We start from the raw sequence: 18,530 nt of genomic DNA, 5'->3' as shown, positions 1-18,530 counted from the left end.
TAAATACTTCTATTATTCAAGACAGTATTTCACTTCAAATTACATGCATTTTGGTAAAGTCTCTAAGGTACTTAAATAATTTCAGTGTGCACCGGGATTTGAAATGATGGCGTATACAGTAGTCAATACAGTGAATTAATTTTACATCTTTCTCCCTGGTATTCATGAGTCTTTATAACACACAAGGGACAGATACATGTTTTAATCTAGAATTTATTATAAATATATAACAAATTCAAAGACAGCTTCCTGCATGTTTTCCCTATAGATTTTTAAATACAGTTCTAATTTTGTAAACACAAGCCTAAAAATATCATGCAAGTTCCTATTTGTTTGTCTGACTGTCTAGATTTTTTAAGTCAGACAGCCACATTGTAAGAGTAAAAAAACCACATCACAACAGATCTTATTATAAAAGCAGGGTGAATTTATTCAATGTTACCTAACCTAACCAAGAACAGGACAGCAATGTATTTAAGAAATTTAATAGGAAATGCACTTCTTTTGTTATTTAAGACAAGACATTCCTTTTTTTTAACAAATTAAATCAGTAAAGCTGATTTTCACACTAACCGTAATGACTGTTAAGTCATCCAAATTCAATCCAACAAGTGCAAGATCCAGATTTAAGCCATCAGAAAAATCCCACTGAAATCCCATAACTCTGTATACCCAGGATTCGCAAACTAAAACAAATCAATAGTACACAAATTATTTAAAAGTTGTAAACCATGATTTTTTCTTCGAGGAAACAGCACAATTAAGAAAATGCGCAACATTAGCCATTCCATGGCTAAAAGTAGGGGGCTGATGTTGATACTATCTCTACCTGGTGTAAACAATTTCTCTTACAGTGCTGATTTCCAATCAGACTGAATTTGGCATCTTGCATTTGCCATTCTCAAAATCATTGCCTTTTTAATATTGGAGTGGAAATTAATTACCTAAAATATTTTTTCTCTAAAATATTCCTTAGATTTTTTCCTCTTTTTTTTTTCTCCATGTGAATTATTATTTAAAAAACTCAAACATATCCAAACACTTGACATTTACTTTTGTACACATGGTTTACAACATTTCTTGTCACATAATATAAACATAATTTTCAATTTTCTGTACAAAGGCTAGTTTTACTCTTGGCTCTTTGAGGAAGTATTTGGTGAATTTATACCGCATAATGAGGAATTAAGGATGTAAAATCCCCATGTTAATATGTAGTTCATGATCATGCTAGGAAGAATCAAATCTCATAAAAGCTCTTTGAGCAATTTCTACTAAAAATAATTCTCTTCTTGTTTCAGTTAACTTAGCTCGTGTACAAGGTTCATTTCCAGAAGTTTATAGCCCTGAAAAGAAAGGATGAGAAAGTCCACAAACAGCAAAGCTTGTCCCTCTGTACCTCTTTTACACCAAGGCTGCAGGAATGATCTATATTTGCTGTCAGTGCAGTTAATCATTCACAAGGAACCTAATGCAATCAAGGGTTTGTCTGAGAAAGCAGTGAAAGGGATGAATCTTAAGTTAAACACCATTCTGTTGCTTCTCAAGTGTATTTGAAAAGAACAGATACACTTGAAAAAACAACTTACAACAAAATCTTTGCTTATTCCCATTCCCCCAAAGCAAACTGTGCTGCTTATGATCATATTTCCTTTATATGAATTTATTTATATCTTTTTCTATCCTTCTTCACAAAGAATTCCTACCATTGTTGACAGGAGTTTAAACTGTGCAGTTACATTTATGGAAGGACAGTTCTGTTTAATTTACAAGCACAGAGCTCATAGATGCTGAAAACTACACTGTAATATCTCTCAAAAAAAATATTGCAAGTTTCAGCTGTAGACTCAGTTTTAATATTATTCACACATAAAAGTCATTCTCCCCTAACAATAAAATTTGATGAACCAGCTATAGCAAACAATTATTACATACAGCATTTGATAGTTATTGGGTCTCTCAAAATAAATAGTTAATCTTAGTGGGCTAAGGAAAAATCACAACCTTAAATAAATGGACTCCTAAAATTCTCAGAATATATTACCCTGGAGACTCATTCTAATACCTATACTTAAAGGTCAGTTTTCAGAAAGGAAAATTATCTCTGAGGTATGCGAGTACAAAAAAATATTTATTCTGTACTTACAAGTAAGTATCTCACATAAAAATATAAAAATACAAATTTTATATAAAACATCATCTCTTTCAATGCATGACTGCAAAGTCATGATTGCAAAAACAGAGACTACAGCAGAAGATTCACTGTAAAATTAACAAATTACTCAAAAGCTTTGTGAAAAAAAAAACCATAATAAGCATATTACATGGCAATACGTTACACATTGAGAACATACAAACTACAACACATTTCTTCACTGAGCTGAACTATACATCAATAAGTCCTATTTTCAGAGTTGAATGACAGAGAAACTCATTGCACATCTGACACGGTATTGAACATCTCCCTCTAGAAATTTTTTCTCACCCCAATGGACAAAGCATCTGCAGATAAGTGAAAGGAAAGGGAAATACAACTGTATTGTGGAAGACATGAACATTGTGTCTCATTCTTCTGTAACAAAAAGAAATGGCATCTCATTCAATAATAAGAACAAAAGGAATGTAGTTAAGATCTGGAGGGTACAAGAAGCATGGTTATACTCACAGTCTAGCTCAGTACATCCCCTTTCAATATACAGAGAAATAAGGAAATGGATTAGACAAAATAGCTTAAAGCTGCTATAAAATAAGTCTATACAGACTGTTTGCTGCACCTGAATTGGGCAAATCCCCAGCATCAGCATAGGCTGGGGGATGAATGGCTTGAAATCAGCCCTTTGGAGGTGGACTTGAGGGTGCTGGTGAATGAAAAATTAGCTATGAACCAGAAATGTGGGCTCACAGCCCAGAAAACAAATCATCTCCTTGGCTGCATAAAAAGAAGCATGGCCAGCAAGTCAAGGGAAGTGATTGTCTCCCTCTGCTCTGGTGAGACCCCAGCTGGAGTACTGCATCCAGCTCTGGAGTCCCCAGCACAAGAAAGACATGGACCTGCTAGAGCTGGTCGACAGGAGTGCCATGATCAAAGGAATGGAACACTTCTCTTATGAAGACAGGCTGAGAGATTTGGGGTTGTTCCGCCTGGAGAAGAGAAGGCTACAGGAAGACCCTATTGTGGCCTTTCAGCATTAAAGAGCGAGCGTAAAAAAATAGAGCAGGATTTTTTTACCAGGGCCTGTAGTGATAGGACAAGGGGTAGCAGTTTTAAACTAAAACTTAGATATAAAGAAATTCTTTACTCTGTGGGTGGTGAGGCACTGGAACAGGTAGCTCAGAGAAGCTGTGGAGGCCCCATCACTGGAAATGTTCAAGGTCAGGTTGGATGGGGCTGTCAGCAACCTGATCCAGTGGAAGATGTCCCTGCCCATGGCAGGAGTTTGAAACTAAATGATCTTTAAAGGTTTCTTCTGACCCAAATGATTCTATGATCCTATGGTATTAAACCCACAGTAGCGTCCTAGCACAACTTACGCACCAATCATTCCACTCTGTATTAACACCAAAGTCTACTGTATGAAAAATATCACTGAAGAACGCAAGACAAGCTTCAGCAACAAGTTTATGCATGTGCTGTGTAGACAAAATGGCAAAGGATCAGCAGTCAAGTTGTAAGGCTAAGCACTTTATATCACAACATGAACCATGTCTCTAAGTCTGATAACTCAGGTATTATATGTGAATCAGTTTAAGCGGGGCGGGAGGGGGCGACCAAACAAATTCACAAACTGCCTCTCATTTGTTTAGGGTTTGGAGTTTTTGATTTTGTTTTTGGGGTTTTGGTTGGCTGGTTATTGTTGTTGTTGCAAGCACAACTTGTCCCTTTCAAAGCAAGGTTATTTTACTGTGCATTAAATGAACAAAAATTTTTGCAGGAGTGAGTTACAGCAGCAAAGGGTTAGTTCAGGAAGGTACCTCTCAATTGCTTAGTACAAAATATCTGGTTAAGACAAAAGCAAGTGTGAATACTTCCAATTCATTCTTGCTATGGTTTAGTCTAACTGGTTCAACTTTGTACTACTAATTGGAATCACAGAGTCACAGAAGCTTGGATTGGAAGGGACCCTAAAGGTCTTTTAGTTCCCATCCACTTCCATACTTGTGCACCAGCAAGAAACAGTTCAGTAGCTATCTTCTCTCAGTTGTCAGTTACCTTTTCCTACATAATACCACAAAGAGGCTGGGCTTGCCATGTTATGAGGTATGCCAAAAATCAAGATCAAAAGCAAAATCACCTATGCAATCAACATAGGTAGTCCACATACATCATCATATCATAGCTATACATGTGCTATGGTGTGCCTTTACTCTTCAGTCCAGGGTCCAAACAAGACGATAACTCTGTTTTCCATCCAAGAAATTCTCAGAAAAGGCAAATTACTTTGCTTCCTGTATTTGGAGCAGAAGTCACTAGGTAATCTTTTTAGTCCCTTCCAGTTCCAGATTTTATATATTACTGAGGCAAAAAGAAAAATAATAATTGCCAGACACCGTGGGGAAATCTTAAGTCCACAGAGCGGCAACTTCATCAATGAATTTTAGAAGACAGAAGCAAGCAAATGTTTTATGAGAGAGAGAAAGGACACAAAGAACTACTTACTGAAAATACTGAGATCTTTGAACACAAAACTCACATCTAAGATACTTGCCACTTTTCACATTCTGTGGGACAGTTTGTGATCTCAGAACAAAGAGTAAGATAGGAAGTAAAACAGGAGCTGTCCAAAAAAGGTGGTATAGCATAGATAGATTAGTATAGATAAATTTCTAATATATCAAATATTAATCAGAATTGTGATGACTCCTGATAGTGTATTTCTAAACCATATTTTCTGAATGAACATGTATTAATGCTGTATCTCATAACCTGTATTACACAGAGACACAATGGAGCCTTTTAGATCTCGGTTTTTTTCTTTATCCTATCTGTAAGTAAATACAAGTGTTCTTAAAACTTAACTCTTTCCTTGACAAAAGAAACTACTTGGAATACAAAGTTCAAGAAGAAATTCAGAAAATTTTTACACCTTATTTATCTTTTTTCCACTAAGTTAACTGTAAAGTATTTTTTCAATGTTACATAATTCTACGATATTTCCATGTCCTTACCTATAGCTCTTTACAACAGGTATACACAAAGACCTAATGCTAACAGAATTGTATAATTCAACCTATTATAATAAGCAATTGCCATTTAGAACTTACCTGAATGTTTGCTCTTGCTTTACTTGCCTGGCTTGATATACTTGCTCTGGCTTCATTGAGTAACTTGTGGATTCCAGCAAAATGACCCTGGAGTATGGCAAATACACATAATCACTGCATTTTAAGACAAAATTCAGCTTATTCTAACTTTTAAAAGAAGGCTTGGTAAAGAAGCTTATTATTTTCAACTGGAGATATTTATATATACTATAATTTTTAACAGATTTTTAAAAATGCTTATTCAATTTATTAATTCTTCTTTATTTAATAACTTAAAATGTTTTGCGCAATTTAGACCTTGCAAATTTTAAAGCTCATGTAAGTGTGCAAAATTCTGAGACACTTATTGAAGGGTTATTAGGAAACATTGTAAACCACAGCCTGATTTGTAACTGTAGGCCCAGTCCACAGCCATGTCATGAGATGCAGACCAATTATTTTTCAAAAAATTTTAGAAAATGAGAAATTGAAAAACAGAAGAATTATGCACATTTCAATATTAAGGCAAATTATATACATATTTTAATTGGAAATAATTTTATTAAATACAACTTATACTATAATCTGTACTAAATTAAATTATTGAATAATAGGTTCATTTACATTTTAAGGTAGAAAGCTCAGTTAATTTTATTTTGTTTTTGTAAATAATGAATCTTTTAAGATAGAGTAAAATATGATTTCCCTGACAAACCAGAAGCAACTGCTTCACTTTAGTCTTTCCTAGAAGATTCTGATCTTCCCTCCTTTTATTGTGGACATGTTATTTCCATTCCAGGTATTGGATATTCCATTTCTGTTACATGGCACCAGCACACATAATTCATTCATTTTAAACTACAGTTCTGCATTTTCTCTGCACTCTTAGATGTCAGTAAAAACAGAAGGAAGATTACAGGGTTCATAGTAAAAATAACAGAAGCCAATGTCAACTAGCTTAGCACTAGCTGTGAATCTGAATTTAAAATTTTCAATAGTCATTGCAATTTACATAAGAATTAGTTGATTCTCTGCTCAAGTGTTGAATCTGCTATTTAACAAAATAATAATGATCATTCCTTATTATAGTATCTTATAGAAATACTTTCCTGTTCTCAGGAGAGAAATAGCTACAGTATTTCACAAAGAAATGTAATGGATAATTTTAAAAGTATTTGAGTATTTTTTCTTAATGAAGTACAAACATTCAGTAATCTTTAAAATATTTATTTATACATGACTATTAAAGGCTAGGAACTGTGAAAACCAGAATAGGTTATGTAGTTGATAGAATGGGTAACATTAAGAAATAGCCAAATGCTAGGCAAGGATTCATTTAGAGTACTTCCAAAAGCTGTAAATTCTGTATGTGACATTTGCTACATATTTGATATGAGTACAAAGATGTGTTCATAATTTTACTTTGTCCTTTTCTTAAATATTACCACATTATATACCTAATTTTAAGATTTTCAGCCCAGTTTTCTATAAAGGAGCTACTTCCTTGGTATCACAAGTGTGTTTCCTAGTGCTATTTGCAGTTAAGCAATGCACCCCCTGATGGAACGCTAGATGGTTCAAAAGACTGGAAATGTGATACAAATAATCTTTTATTCTAGATTACTAATTCAAATGTTGCTCAAATTGATAATTACAAGTATTTGTCAAGTAGCTTTCTAATTATATACATGAAACTAAATTACCTAATCACCTTTAATCTATTCTTTCCAAGAGAGTTACCCACATGATAGACCTGATTGCAGGCAGCCTCACTGACCACCTCAAGGACTTTCAAAAACATCAAAAGCTAAGTACACTCATATAATTCCCATATACAAGGCTCACACCACAGCACATTGCTGGAGCAGTGAAAACAATTCTGTTACCAGTTTCTAGACCAAACTCATTCTGTGGGGAAAGAGAAATTTAATTTGCAGCCTGTGCAACACATATATTAAACAAATCAGTAAAACAAGTTAAAAATGCTATGGAAAATGGTTCTTGTAAATAAATGAATGACATGAACCAATAGTTAGCTGTATAGACTGAAGACAAAACATGGAGTCAGATCACAAACAGATTTTAAAGTGGCACAGAACTATATTTCATTTATATTAATGAAAGCAACCTTTATAAATTTGCAGTTGTTACATCCATGATGAATACAAATGAAAAATTAGATTAACTGATAGTGATGCAAGCCCCAAGGCAAAAGCATGTGTTTTTTAATTTTGCATGCTTAATAATTTAAACAGCAGGATAAAGCAGATTCAGGAAAAAATAACCAACTATTAACATGGTTTGTTTCTCTTTAGAATTATGCTGGACCTCAGCCAAACACAAAAATACAAGCAAGGTTCATGAACTCTATTTGATTAAAGCTCTAGCTTTATTGCTTACATTGAGACGGATTTCAATTAAGGTTTACTTATCTTCTTTATTCATTATGATAAGCTTCCACTTCATAGTGCTTGTAACAATTTTGGTAAAGTAAATTCCTATAAGTTAATCTCAAGGTTTTAGATGTTCAAGGAGAAGAAGAAAGTTATGGAAAAGAGTTGATAAAACAGATTGATTATTAATGATTTGTCTTTACAGCATTGTCTACCTGAATATGCCATCAGTTCTGAAGGGATTAGTAACACTTAGGATAACTTTCTTCAGCTCATAGCATGGAGATCTGCATTTTAATATATCCTAAAACAGAACAAAAATTTGTATCAACATGAAAAAGTTGCAAAACTACATTCATGTATAATACATAAACAAATAGGAAAATATTACAAAGAAGAGTAAAACCATATGTTTGACCATTGGTGACTACAAAATTAACATACTTTAAATGATAGGTTTTGTTGCCAGCAAAGAACAGTTAAAGCCTATTTCTTTTTAAACATGCACCACATTCTAAATGGTCTTCCAAACGACAGCACAGGGCCAAGAATCAAGCTATCATCTTTTTTCCTTCTTATCTTTACATGTCCTCTTTTTTTTTTTTTTTTCTCTTGCCCTAACCTTCTTTGTCTATTGCTATGGAAGAGTGTCATGTTAAAAGAGAGAGACAGAGACACAGCGACAATCACATAAACACCATCTAAGTTCAGAAGAGGATGTATCCAGATCTGCTCAATGAATGTTTGATAACAAATGCTGGAACACATGCCTATCTCTGCTCTATTTCTGGGATATATTTTAAATCTACAGAATTTCTAAAGACAAAAAGGACAAATAACCTCGCAACATTAACAAAAGTTTATTGCCCGTCTACATCTGACAACTGAAATAACTAGGACGAAGCATATCACTGTCTCCACAATGGAATTTCCAAAAGCACTCATATGCTGAAGGGGCTCCAGATTTATTTTCAAAGCAATCACTACAACTTCCTTAATTTACTCAGGATCTAAGCGTGATTTATATCCTTTGGGGTCTTAGATATTCCTTCAGGCTTTTCTCTGCAAGTACATAGGCTAATATTGGAAACCTGAAAATTCATAGGTCAAAAGCTAATGCTGATGGTAACTCACACTTTTATTCACTTGTTTGATACAATGTACAGATTAAAAATGTTTTTGTGACAGTATTAATCATACACCCATAAACTTACAGCAGGCTCAATATGCTTGACTTCAGCTTTCAGAGAGAATGTCATTGTGGCACCACCTATTCCACCCACAATCTTTGAGATCAGTAGTAACACTGCTTCAGCAGGATGCAGAAAACGACTGGTGAATTCCACATTTATACTTGTTTGCCTCCTAGGAATAACAACAACAATAATAACTTAATTAGGCAGGCACAAAATTGCGATTCAGAAATTACTCAGAGATGTCACTTCAGGAGCACATTCTAGAGTCATTGTAAGGGAAGGTGGCTAGAGAAGAAAGTAATTTGTTTCTTCTGAAATAGTTTGTTGTAGCTCAATCTTCTGCCTAAAAGCACCTTAAAACATTCTATTAAAAGAACTATATAGATAGAAAAAGAACAATATTGAGTCCTTATTGCTTTTTATAAACTCAGTATGTAGCTTAATTTTTCTTACACGCACACTAGCACAGGAAGTTCTCTTTATAGCATAACCCTAAGTTAACAACTGATTTACTTTATGCTACCCTATTTGAATAGGTTTTTGTGAGTTAAACAGTCAGACATCTTGTTATGCATGTTGTGAGGCAGATCCAGATGTTCTTAATCAAATCTTCATTGAAGATTAAGAAAGAAATTAGTAAAAAAACCCTCCAGAATAATTAGTAAAGATAAGTAATTAGGTGGAAAAACCAAAGCTCTCTTTATAGAGGCAACAGCTCAGTTCTCTAATGGGAAAATGGAAAAGGGGAGACCACATGGAATAAGAGTTTAGACTAAATAAAAGTGAAGTTTAGACTTGATTTGCATTAGTTGTGTAACTAAGCAAAAACAATAAGAAAAGTTGACTGGCTGAAGCTCACATTTTGAAGCTCTCAAAATCACTCTTTGATTTTGAGATTAGTATCTCAACGTGGCATGAAGGTAAGAAAAATCAGTGTGTAGGATTGTTCCAAAAGCAAAAGAACAGTAGAATTTCCTTTCTACACATATGACCAGAGTAGAGAGAGGTCTCTCTCAACAGAAAGAGCTATATTTTTGGAGCTGCAAGTATAATATCTCAAAATACATACCAAAAGGTCAGCTGGCTATTTTATACTTTTATTGTAATGTCATTTTGTGTAGTTAAAGAAACTTTAAAATTTACCCCCCAACATGTATGAAAGAGATGGCAGAGATAAAATAAGCTATAGGAAAACCTTGGCATCTCTTAATTTACTCAAGCTGCAATTACTTAAATAATACTTCAAAGGAATTCTTAAAATATAGGAAAAGGTTATATTTCTAAACTGCAGATTTGTTACTTGTCTTTTTGGAAGAGACAGCAGACTATCTCAGACTGAAGTCAAAAGGAAGCTTCTCCCCAACCCAAATTAGCCTTCCCCATTAACCAATTAATAGGAACTGTGCAGCCTGAAAGAGAATTAAAATAGATTGCAGAGGAAAACTATGTGTGATTTATTGGTCTTCTGCCAACTGGGAATTTCTAAAGCAGAGACAATCAACTAACACAGGTATGTAAAATATGCCTGTTATGTATTGTATGTGTATACAGTTACACAAGTAAGTGGTGAAGTAGTGTAATAGCAATCAGCATACCATGTCTCGAACAGAATCATGTTAATTTACATTTCGTTCACGACTTTCATAATAACAGCTACTTTTTCAAGTACCTGTTATTATTTCAACTCAATGCAAACATCTTGTCATGTAAGTTGAGCAATCACAACTATGGCAGAAATTCTCTTAAGTTTATTTTGATGGGAGCAGTGGCAGGATTTGTCCCTGGATGACAGCTGCTGTCAAGGGAAGTTTCTGGGAGGTCCTTTATCTCATTCTTATTATGAAGCAGGGGGAAAAAAAGCACCACAAAGGTATATCCATAGCATTCTTATTTGAAACTACCTTGGGACCTAAGAACTGGATGGTGATAAATAGAACACCAATATCTTAAAATTTGGGGAAGATCAGGAGACTAACAGACCTTTAAGCCTCAAATCTATATCATGCAATGTACTAGCAATAATTATAAAGAATAAAAGAACAGGATCAGTATATACAATATCTACTATAAACAAGATCTCCATAAATGACATCTAGCTGGCAGGAGTCAACACATGTAAAATGTAGTCCTGCCTTATAAACCTATGGGAGTTCATTAAAGGAGTACAAAAGCATGATCAAGGGTGATTTAATTCATCTAATTATAACATAGTCCTTTTGTTATAGACTTACAAGGAAACTATCAAACAGGAAAGAAGCAAGGAAAGAAGACAAGAAACATAATGTAGGAACTAACACTTTTTACTTAGTAGGAAGGCCATTACTGGAGTCCTCAAGGGTCTGTGATACCTGGAAAGTAAGGAAGTTTACTGGTGTTTCAAGTTGCTCCAGGTTGTAAGCACAAAGATTGAAGTGCAAAGATTGCAAGACCTTATGAAACAGCAAAATGACAAGGAAATTCAGTGTACATAGTTGTAAAGAGATGTACACAGGGAAAGCAGTTCTGCATTTACACAAAATTACGGCCTCCAAGACATTATAACTCATCATTGAGAACTTGGGATTTGCAACAGATGGTTTCATGAAAACATCAGCACAGTTCTGGGAAACATCCAGTAAAGTAAATGAAGTGTTAGGAATAATTAGAAAAGCAACAGACAACAACATAGAGCACTATTAGGTCACCAGATACCATCCAAAGTGCTCAAACCTTAATTATTGTTTGCACCTCTTTACCTCAAAAAGGATACAGCAGAACTGGAAAAACCTCACTAAACTGCAGAAAGGGTGACTACAGGTAATAGAATTAATGCAGCAAGACCTCTAGGCTTAACACCCAGGATAAAGGAGTATGATATTGCCCAGAGATCTTCCTCATGCCAAAAGCCTTAGGACTTCAGTTCTGAGAAACAATGATGAAATCCTGGAAGTTCTGAAAACCTGGCTCTTACGGCTTTCATGTTGCTGCTGCAGAGCCTCAAGACATTACCATTTTTGACAGTGAAGAGCTACTAAGTCCCCCAGAGTCTGAGACTCCTAAGTTGCTCTGCCATTCAAAACATCCTGGAAAATGCATCCTGAGACTGCAGAGTCCCAGAGAAGTATACTGCTGGAGACATCCACTCCCAAAGCCACTTTAAGGATCAAGTTTATAGGAGTCTGCTCTGCTCTTGTCATCAAGAGGAATGACAGGGAAATGGAATTTATGGAACATTCTGCCTGATCTTTGCCCTCTGCCTCCTGCAACAGCAGAGAAATCTGACTTAATTGTGAACTTGTCTTCTGTGGCAAAGCTAGCATCAGGGAAAACAAAAAGTTGCTTAATTTTTTTCACTCTTTGCTTGTGTCAATGTCAATGCAAAGTAAGGGAAAATTCAACTCTATAATCTTGTTCCAGAGAGGAACTGTTATGAAGTGACTGCAGCCACCTGCTCCCCACTTACCCTCTGTGCAATTCAGAGTGGCTGGGGAAGAAGGCAGAGAACTCTAGAACAGACTAGGAGAAGCGTGTGGGGAAGAGATGAAATGATGTTTTAATTTTTATCTTTGTTTCTCACTAAAAAAGTCTATTTTAATTGAAAATTATTAAAACAAGTTCCTCTAAGTCAAACTTGGTTTGTCTGTGTTGGTCACTGGTAAGGAGTCTCCCTGTCTATGTCAACCCACAAACCATTTCAGCAATTTTTTTCTGCCCTGTCCAGTTGAGGAAAGGGAGTGAAAGAGTGTATGGGTGGGTGTCTGGCAGCTGGCCAAGTTTAACCCACCACAGCCATTTATGACTTTCTCCAGCTAGTAATGGACCACAGCGTACATTGTCCTAATTCTTTGAAAACACAGACATACATACATTACATGTTCCTGCCTCTTCTTATTATTAGTGTAAAATTGTTGGCATCTCTAAGCTAATGCTGCATCACCGCTTTCTAATATATTTCAGTAACTTCTCTTCATTATCCTTTGCCTTTCTGCTCATTTTTTTCCCTGATCTGTTTAGCTTACCAGTTTCCTGTAGTTCACCTCTCCTGGAAAGCATACACAGCTCTTTTGAACTGGGCCTCCATCTACAAAAACCTCTGTGCCAAACGTGCTCACCCAGTAGGTCCAACAGGATTAGTCAGTCACACTTATTCCTCATTAGTAATTATAACGACTCACAGTCATCTTAAATCCAATTATAGTTACTTCTAAATATAGGAATATTTCTGTTTGGTGGATAATTAGAGACAGGTCTGTATGCATGATATCTCTTAAAAGTCTTCCAGCTTTCCAGACAGAAGACTGACAAGTTTCAGTTTCTTTAGCCTCCCTGTCAAGGCTATGGTTCATCTTGTCAGTTGTAATTGCCCGAACTCTCATGAGTGAATTTTCTCTAAACTGCTAATATTTCCCTTGACCTTTTACTCTGAAACTTCAGCAAAACAAGCTTTACAACTTGACTGGAGCCCTGCAGTAGGTCTTCACAAGGCAACAGCTGTTATTTTTAACTGCTTCTCGTTTATTACTTTTATCTAAAGTACCTGTTGTTTCAGGGGGTGGGGGGTGGGGTGAAGCTGGCTAGCATCAAGCTAGCTTGCAGTGAAAGATGAACTAGTGGTGAAGGCATATCCATATTTATATATAATATTCATAGATTCATAAAGAACAGTTTCAACTCATGGGAACAAGTCTGCAGAGATACCTGACCTTAAGTTGTCTGAATGATTACAGATACTCAGTTTTTTAAAGTATAACTCCTGTTTTTAAAGTATAACTCCTGTTCTCCGATATAAGAAGTAGGCTTTCCTAATTTTCAGTGGTTTTTAACACATTGATTCATCTGCCTCCAATCTCATAGTTATGGGTTATTTACCTCTAAAAGTAGTACAAATAAGTTTAATGTGAAGTTCCTTTTTCCAGCTATTTTGAACTTCTTTTATTCCTAAACAGGTTATAGTCAGTGATGTTAACATTCCTGTCAAAAAACAACTCCATTAAGTTTTACTAATTCACATCAAACCTCTTACTGAATATACTGAAAATTCTCCCTCAGTTTTTATTTAGGCCAAAGTCCGTTACAAGCCCACCTCATTTCTGAGTTTCTCTGAAGGCATCCTTTCGAAAGGAAGCAGAACATTCTCTCCTACAAATCCTCTACCTTTTTTCTTCACCTTATACAACTGAATTTAAGTCAGCACTAATGGCAATAAGCCTACACACAATCCACTAAACAGAGGTGTTGGTTTATTATTCATGTTACTACCACTTCCAAACTCACTTGTGATATTATGATTTAATATAAAGCTCCTGTAAGACTCCCAACCACCCCACTGGTGTTCTCAAACACTTCCATCAGAATATTAAGAAAGCTATTAATGACAAAGAACCTATTTTTCATTTAGCGACCAAGATTACAAATTACATTATGATAAACTCTGCAGAGGTCACCAGTGGATGACTGGCATTTCCACAAGCTTTTATTTCTCTGTATTTTTTCAACTGTTTGTTGCTGTTTACAATGCCAAGCAGCTCAATGACAAGGTTGTACAAATTTACTTGTATCTTGGTTTGGGAGGTGGGGGGTTAAATGTGAAATGAAAACCAGCCATGGTAATGACCTTTCAGAAAACACATGATATTTCCAAAGATTACATTTTTATGTTAATACTTATTTGAAGTAAGTGCAAAGAAAATGGAATTAAATCAGCCGCACAGCTTGCTGAAAACATAGCATTGCTTGTTGTCCCTTTTGCATATATTTACAGTAGGCATGTCATTTAATACTGAAATATTGATCATCCTTAAAGAGCACTGTATTTATGTCGAGTCTTCTTGAATTTGACAACATATATTTGAATTTTTTCTTCTCCACAGTTATTTTTATACAAAACTTGACCTTTGTTTTCCTTTTTACTATCTCTAATCCATTTTATCTGCAAAGGAATATCTTAAATAGACTTGTGGTCTAAACTTAAAAACTCTTAACTAACAGCCATAGCCACTGCTATGTCCCTTGTCTTCACTAGTTAAGCATAGATAGTGAAATTCCTGTATCTAGTCATAAAACCACATAGCACAGAAAGAGCAAAACATATTTAGTGAACAAAAAGAGAATGATGGAAATCACCAGGATTATTTCTACTACCAAAAATGTTAACAACCTAACGTTTTCCCAAAATTAGATCTCTCCAGAATCCATAGATGGCTTTCAGAAATGTAAGACAGAGAAATAACTACACTGCAGTTGCAACAGTTTTCATCTTGGTAGAGAAAGAGGATGGGAGCACAAAGAAGCAGTCCAACACTACTATCAAACCTGTGTCATGGCCTCTTAAATTCCCAGCCATGCTTCAATTAAGAATAAGACACAAACAATGAAATCTTAGAAGAAAGAGTTTTTACCTGCTTATGCTTCCATGATGCATTGATGTAAGGAATACAAATCAAGTTCAGAGGAGATATTTTAACTTCAGTTTGGCAAAAAAAAAGAAAGTAAAAACAGCAGATCCAAACCGAAAATTAAAGCTTTCAATCCATTAGGACAAAAATATTTATTGAATGACTCCTGTAATGATCTGAAGGCTTGTACTCTGCTCTTAAAGCACTATTGAGCTAAAATACAAGTGTCCCACTGATAAATTACTCTGGATTTGTTCTAGGTTAAGGAGAAAAAGCTTGATCTTTATACTGACTAATTTTGCCCTGTTTGTAGTTGAACATATTCCTAGTGTTCCATCACTATTAAATTAGTAGGTTCATATTTCCATAATGCTAGACTTAATAATAACGCTAAAAAAAAAAAATCATTACTTACTTAGGGGCAATGGTGATAGTGTTTCCTTTAGGTAATGAGAAATCATCAGCATCTCTTCCTACAAGAATGGTGTTGTACATCAAAGTTTTGCTGCTTGGGTTTTTCAGACACACCTATCACAACAACAACAACAACAAAATCAGCCTTTTTTTTTTTTTTTCCCCCAATATTTAGGGTATAAAAAGCATATAATGCAGCTAAATTCCAAAGTACAAATTAAGGATATCACAAAATAAGAAAGTACTTCAAATAACTAGGTATATCATTTTCCTTCCTAAAGAGTATAGACTTCCCACAGATTATCCAACATCAGTTTTTCTGAGTACTTTTTTTGCAGTGTACACTGAACTCCCATGCCTGTTAATCTCTTATTATTCCTATTTTTGAGCTCAGATTTGTCTGATTTGTAGATATTTTCTTTCTGTGCTTACAAGCACAGGGAAAAAAAACAGCAGCAGAATTCAAGATCCCAAGCCTGAAGAGAAAAATAATAAGATGATCCATGCTTCCAATCTTCTGTATTTGGTAGCGAAATGACATGAAACCTACTTATTCTTTGTTATACCATATACATAGTATAAACACATATGGAGATACAGTGTTCTAACCTTGTAGTGCTACAAATCTAAGTTCAATGGTACCAGTACCTGTTTAACAACAGTGGCATGGAGAGCACCTGTAAATTCTATAGTGTTCTTGGGTAAGTAGTGAGGGAGACTTTCATATAGGTAGACACACAGAATAAGCATCATGACTGGGTTTGGATCACAGATATCAGCAGCCTAATATTGAAAGCACAAAAGAAAAAATAACCACATACACAGTTAAAATTTTAACTGTACAATTTAGAGATATGAAGATGAAGAACAAAAAAGTTTAAGGTATTTCTTATTATACAAATATTTTGCATCTAGCTTTTAATAATTGGATTAGGGCCATAACTCAGAATAATATGAAAAATCTAATTCTTGAAGACCATTGACATGCTTTAGCAATAAACCTAGGCTAAAAATTAAAGCAAACCATTTTTCCCACAGTTCAGCAGAAAGAGATGTTCATTTTATTAAAATGAAGCATAACAAAAAAAGCAAGTAAAGTTCACTAATTGGAAAAGCATATGTCTTCATTATCTTTTTAAAAAAATCTTTTAAAATCTTGGTTTACTATGCGAAATAATTTCCCAAATACTCCTAGATAGAGTTTTGCAACCATTTATGAAGATATCATCACCATCCAACTCATAAATGTACAGTTATTTTTATTGCAGATGCCAAAGTGCTTTACTAAAGGTAGCAAGTATTACTGCATCTTAAATATTTGATTTACAGAACTGAGTTGAAATGCCAACTGCAAAACATGTCAAAGCTTTAGTCCTCAGCAATTCGGCAAGTCACTGAAAAGAGAGAGGTAGAAACTCTGCCATGAAATACTTGAACTTTGCAGAAGGGTAATCAAATAATAAAGAGACTTAATGATCTATGTAGCTTCCCACAAACACAGGCAGGAAAGATCTGGATACAGGTTTAAACAGATAAGATTCTGTACCTCCTAAATCAAACTAATTAACTATGTTAAAACTTAATGCTTAGTAACTTATAATATAATGTTATTGTAATAAAATTGTCTATTATATACTAAATAAACTTTTATAACTGCAGTTAATTTCTCTCCTAAACTAAATATCAAGTCATACTGAAAAAATACACACACTTGGGAATAGATTTAAGCAGTAAACCACTGCATTAACATGTCATCCCATTAAAAGGTGCTCTGTTCATTCAAGACATTTTATTTGGATCCATTATATTACTGAGAGTCATTCAATACAACAATATTTCGGACACTCATTTGCCTAATTCCTAGAAAGCTACTACCATTCTAAATCCTCTCACCTTACAGGAAAAAGTTTGCCCAATTCTCAAGCAAAAAATAAATAAATACAAAAATCTATTGTTCTGTTGCTGATTACCACTGCCACCGTCCCTAAGCAACTTGGATGAGTTGCACATGACTACAGGTAACCTCACACCATCACTCTAGAATGAAGCCTCCTTCTTCACATGAATTTACATGTAAACTACTTAAAGAATAGACAAAGCACATTTTTATTTATTTTAATATTGATCTATACATTACTTAGAAGCATTCTACATACATAAACTCAATGCCTGTTAGATCTGCAGGGTCATGTGACACAGCAAGAAACCAGGTACGAGATACTTTTATATCCCAAGACTATGTTGTGAAACAGCTGTACTAATTTTTAAGTTCACCAGGAACTCAACAGCCTCTAGGAGATACTTCATATCCAAATACATTAGCAATATGGAAAAAGAGCTTTCTCTAGTCAGCAATTATTGAAAGTTTTTCATCCATTTCTAAGGACTTGAACAAACAAGTCTCAAATGATTTAACATTCTTTTGTAGCACATGCATACTTAGGATATCAAGGACTACACTATTTTTACACTATCCTAACAAACAAAATGGCAAAATAAAGCAAAGTTGCACCTGAAATGGCATGCTTTATTTGTTTATCTGAAGAGGAATGAAGAGCAATACATACCCAGTTTTATTTAGACAATCAGTTTTATTTAGAATTAAGTATAGTATAGGGGACCTGAATCTGTTCCATAATTGCATACACCACAGGCATATTGGTAGATAAAGGTCTAGAAAAAAAATCTCTGTAGTTTGTAGGCAAAAAGGGAAATCAGGAGTTGCACAGAATTAACAGTGTGTTTTCAATGTTCACCATCATCCATCCTCCAAAAACTACTGCAAGTAAGAAAAACTCCCACTCACAACGTTAGCCCACATTGTGCATCAGGAAGTCACAGCTGAGTTGGTACCAGCACACAGATATCTCCAGATGAGTGATAGTCACACCAATGACTGCTGCATAAGCACA

The 18,530-nt window shown here is 34.8% G+C and overlaps 1 protein-coding gene across 1 annotated transcript in view; it reads right to left on the bottom strand.

Annotated features, from left to right (window-relative positions):
- Nucleotides 1-18,530, bottom strand: part of CFAP47 (cilia and flagella associated protein 47) — a 343,082-nt gene that overhangs the window by 211,432 nt on the left and 113,120 nt on the right. Inside the window, exons 36-40 of the mRNA XM_056329101.1 lie at nt 16,267-16,401; nt 15,620-15,732; nt 8,849-8,999; nt 7,850-7,938; nt 5,263-5,349 (exon numbers count right to left, since the gene is read on the bottom strand). Of these exons, the coding sequence (XP_056185076.1) occupies nt 5,263-5,349; nt 7,850-7,938; nt 8,849-8,999; nt 15,620-15,732; nt 16,267-16,401 (575 nt within the window). The remainder of the gene's footprint in view (nt 1-5,262; nt 5,350-7,849; nt 7,939-8,848; nt 9,000-15,619; nt 15,733-16,266; nt 16,402-18,530) is intronic.

Source organism: Falco biarmicus, chromosome 2 (genome assembly GCF_023638135.1).
Source record: "Falco biarmicus isolate bFalBia1 chromosome 2, bFalBia1.pri, whole genome shotgun sequence".
Lineage (NCBI taxonomy): Eukaryota > Metazoa > Chordata > Aves > Falconiformes > Falconidae > Falco > Falco biarmicus.
Note: the sequence above shows the minus strand (reverse complement) of the source record. Positions and strands in the feature narration are given on the sequence as shown.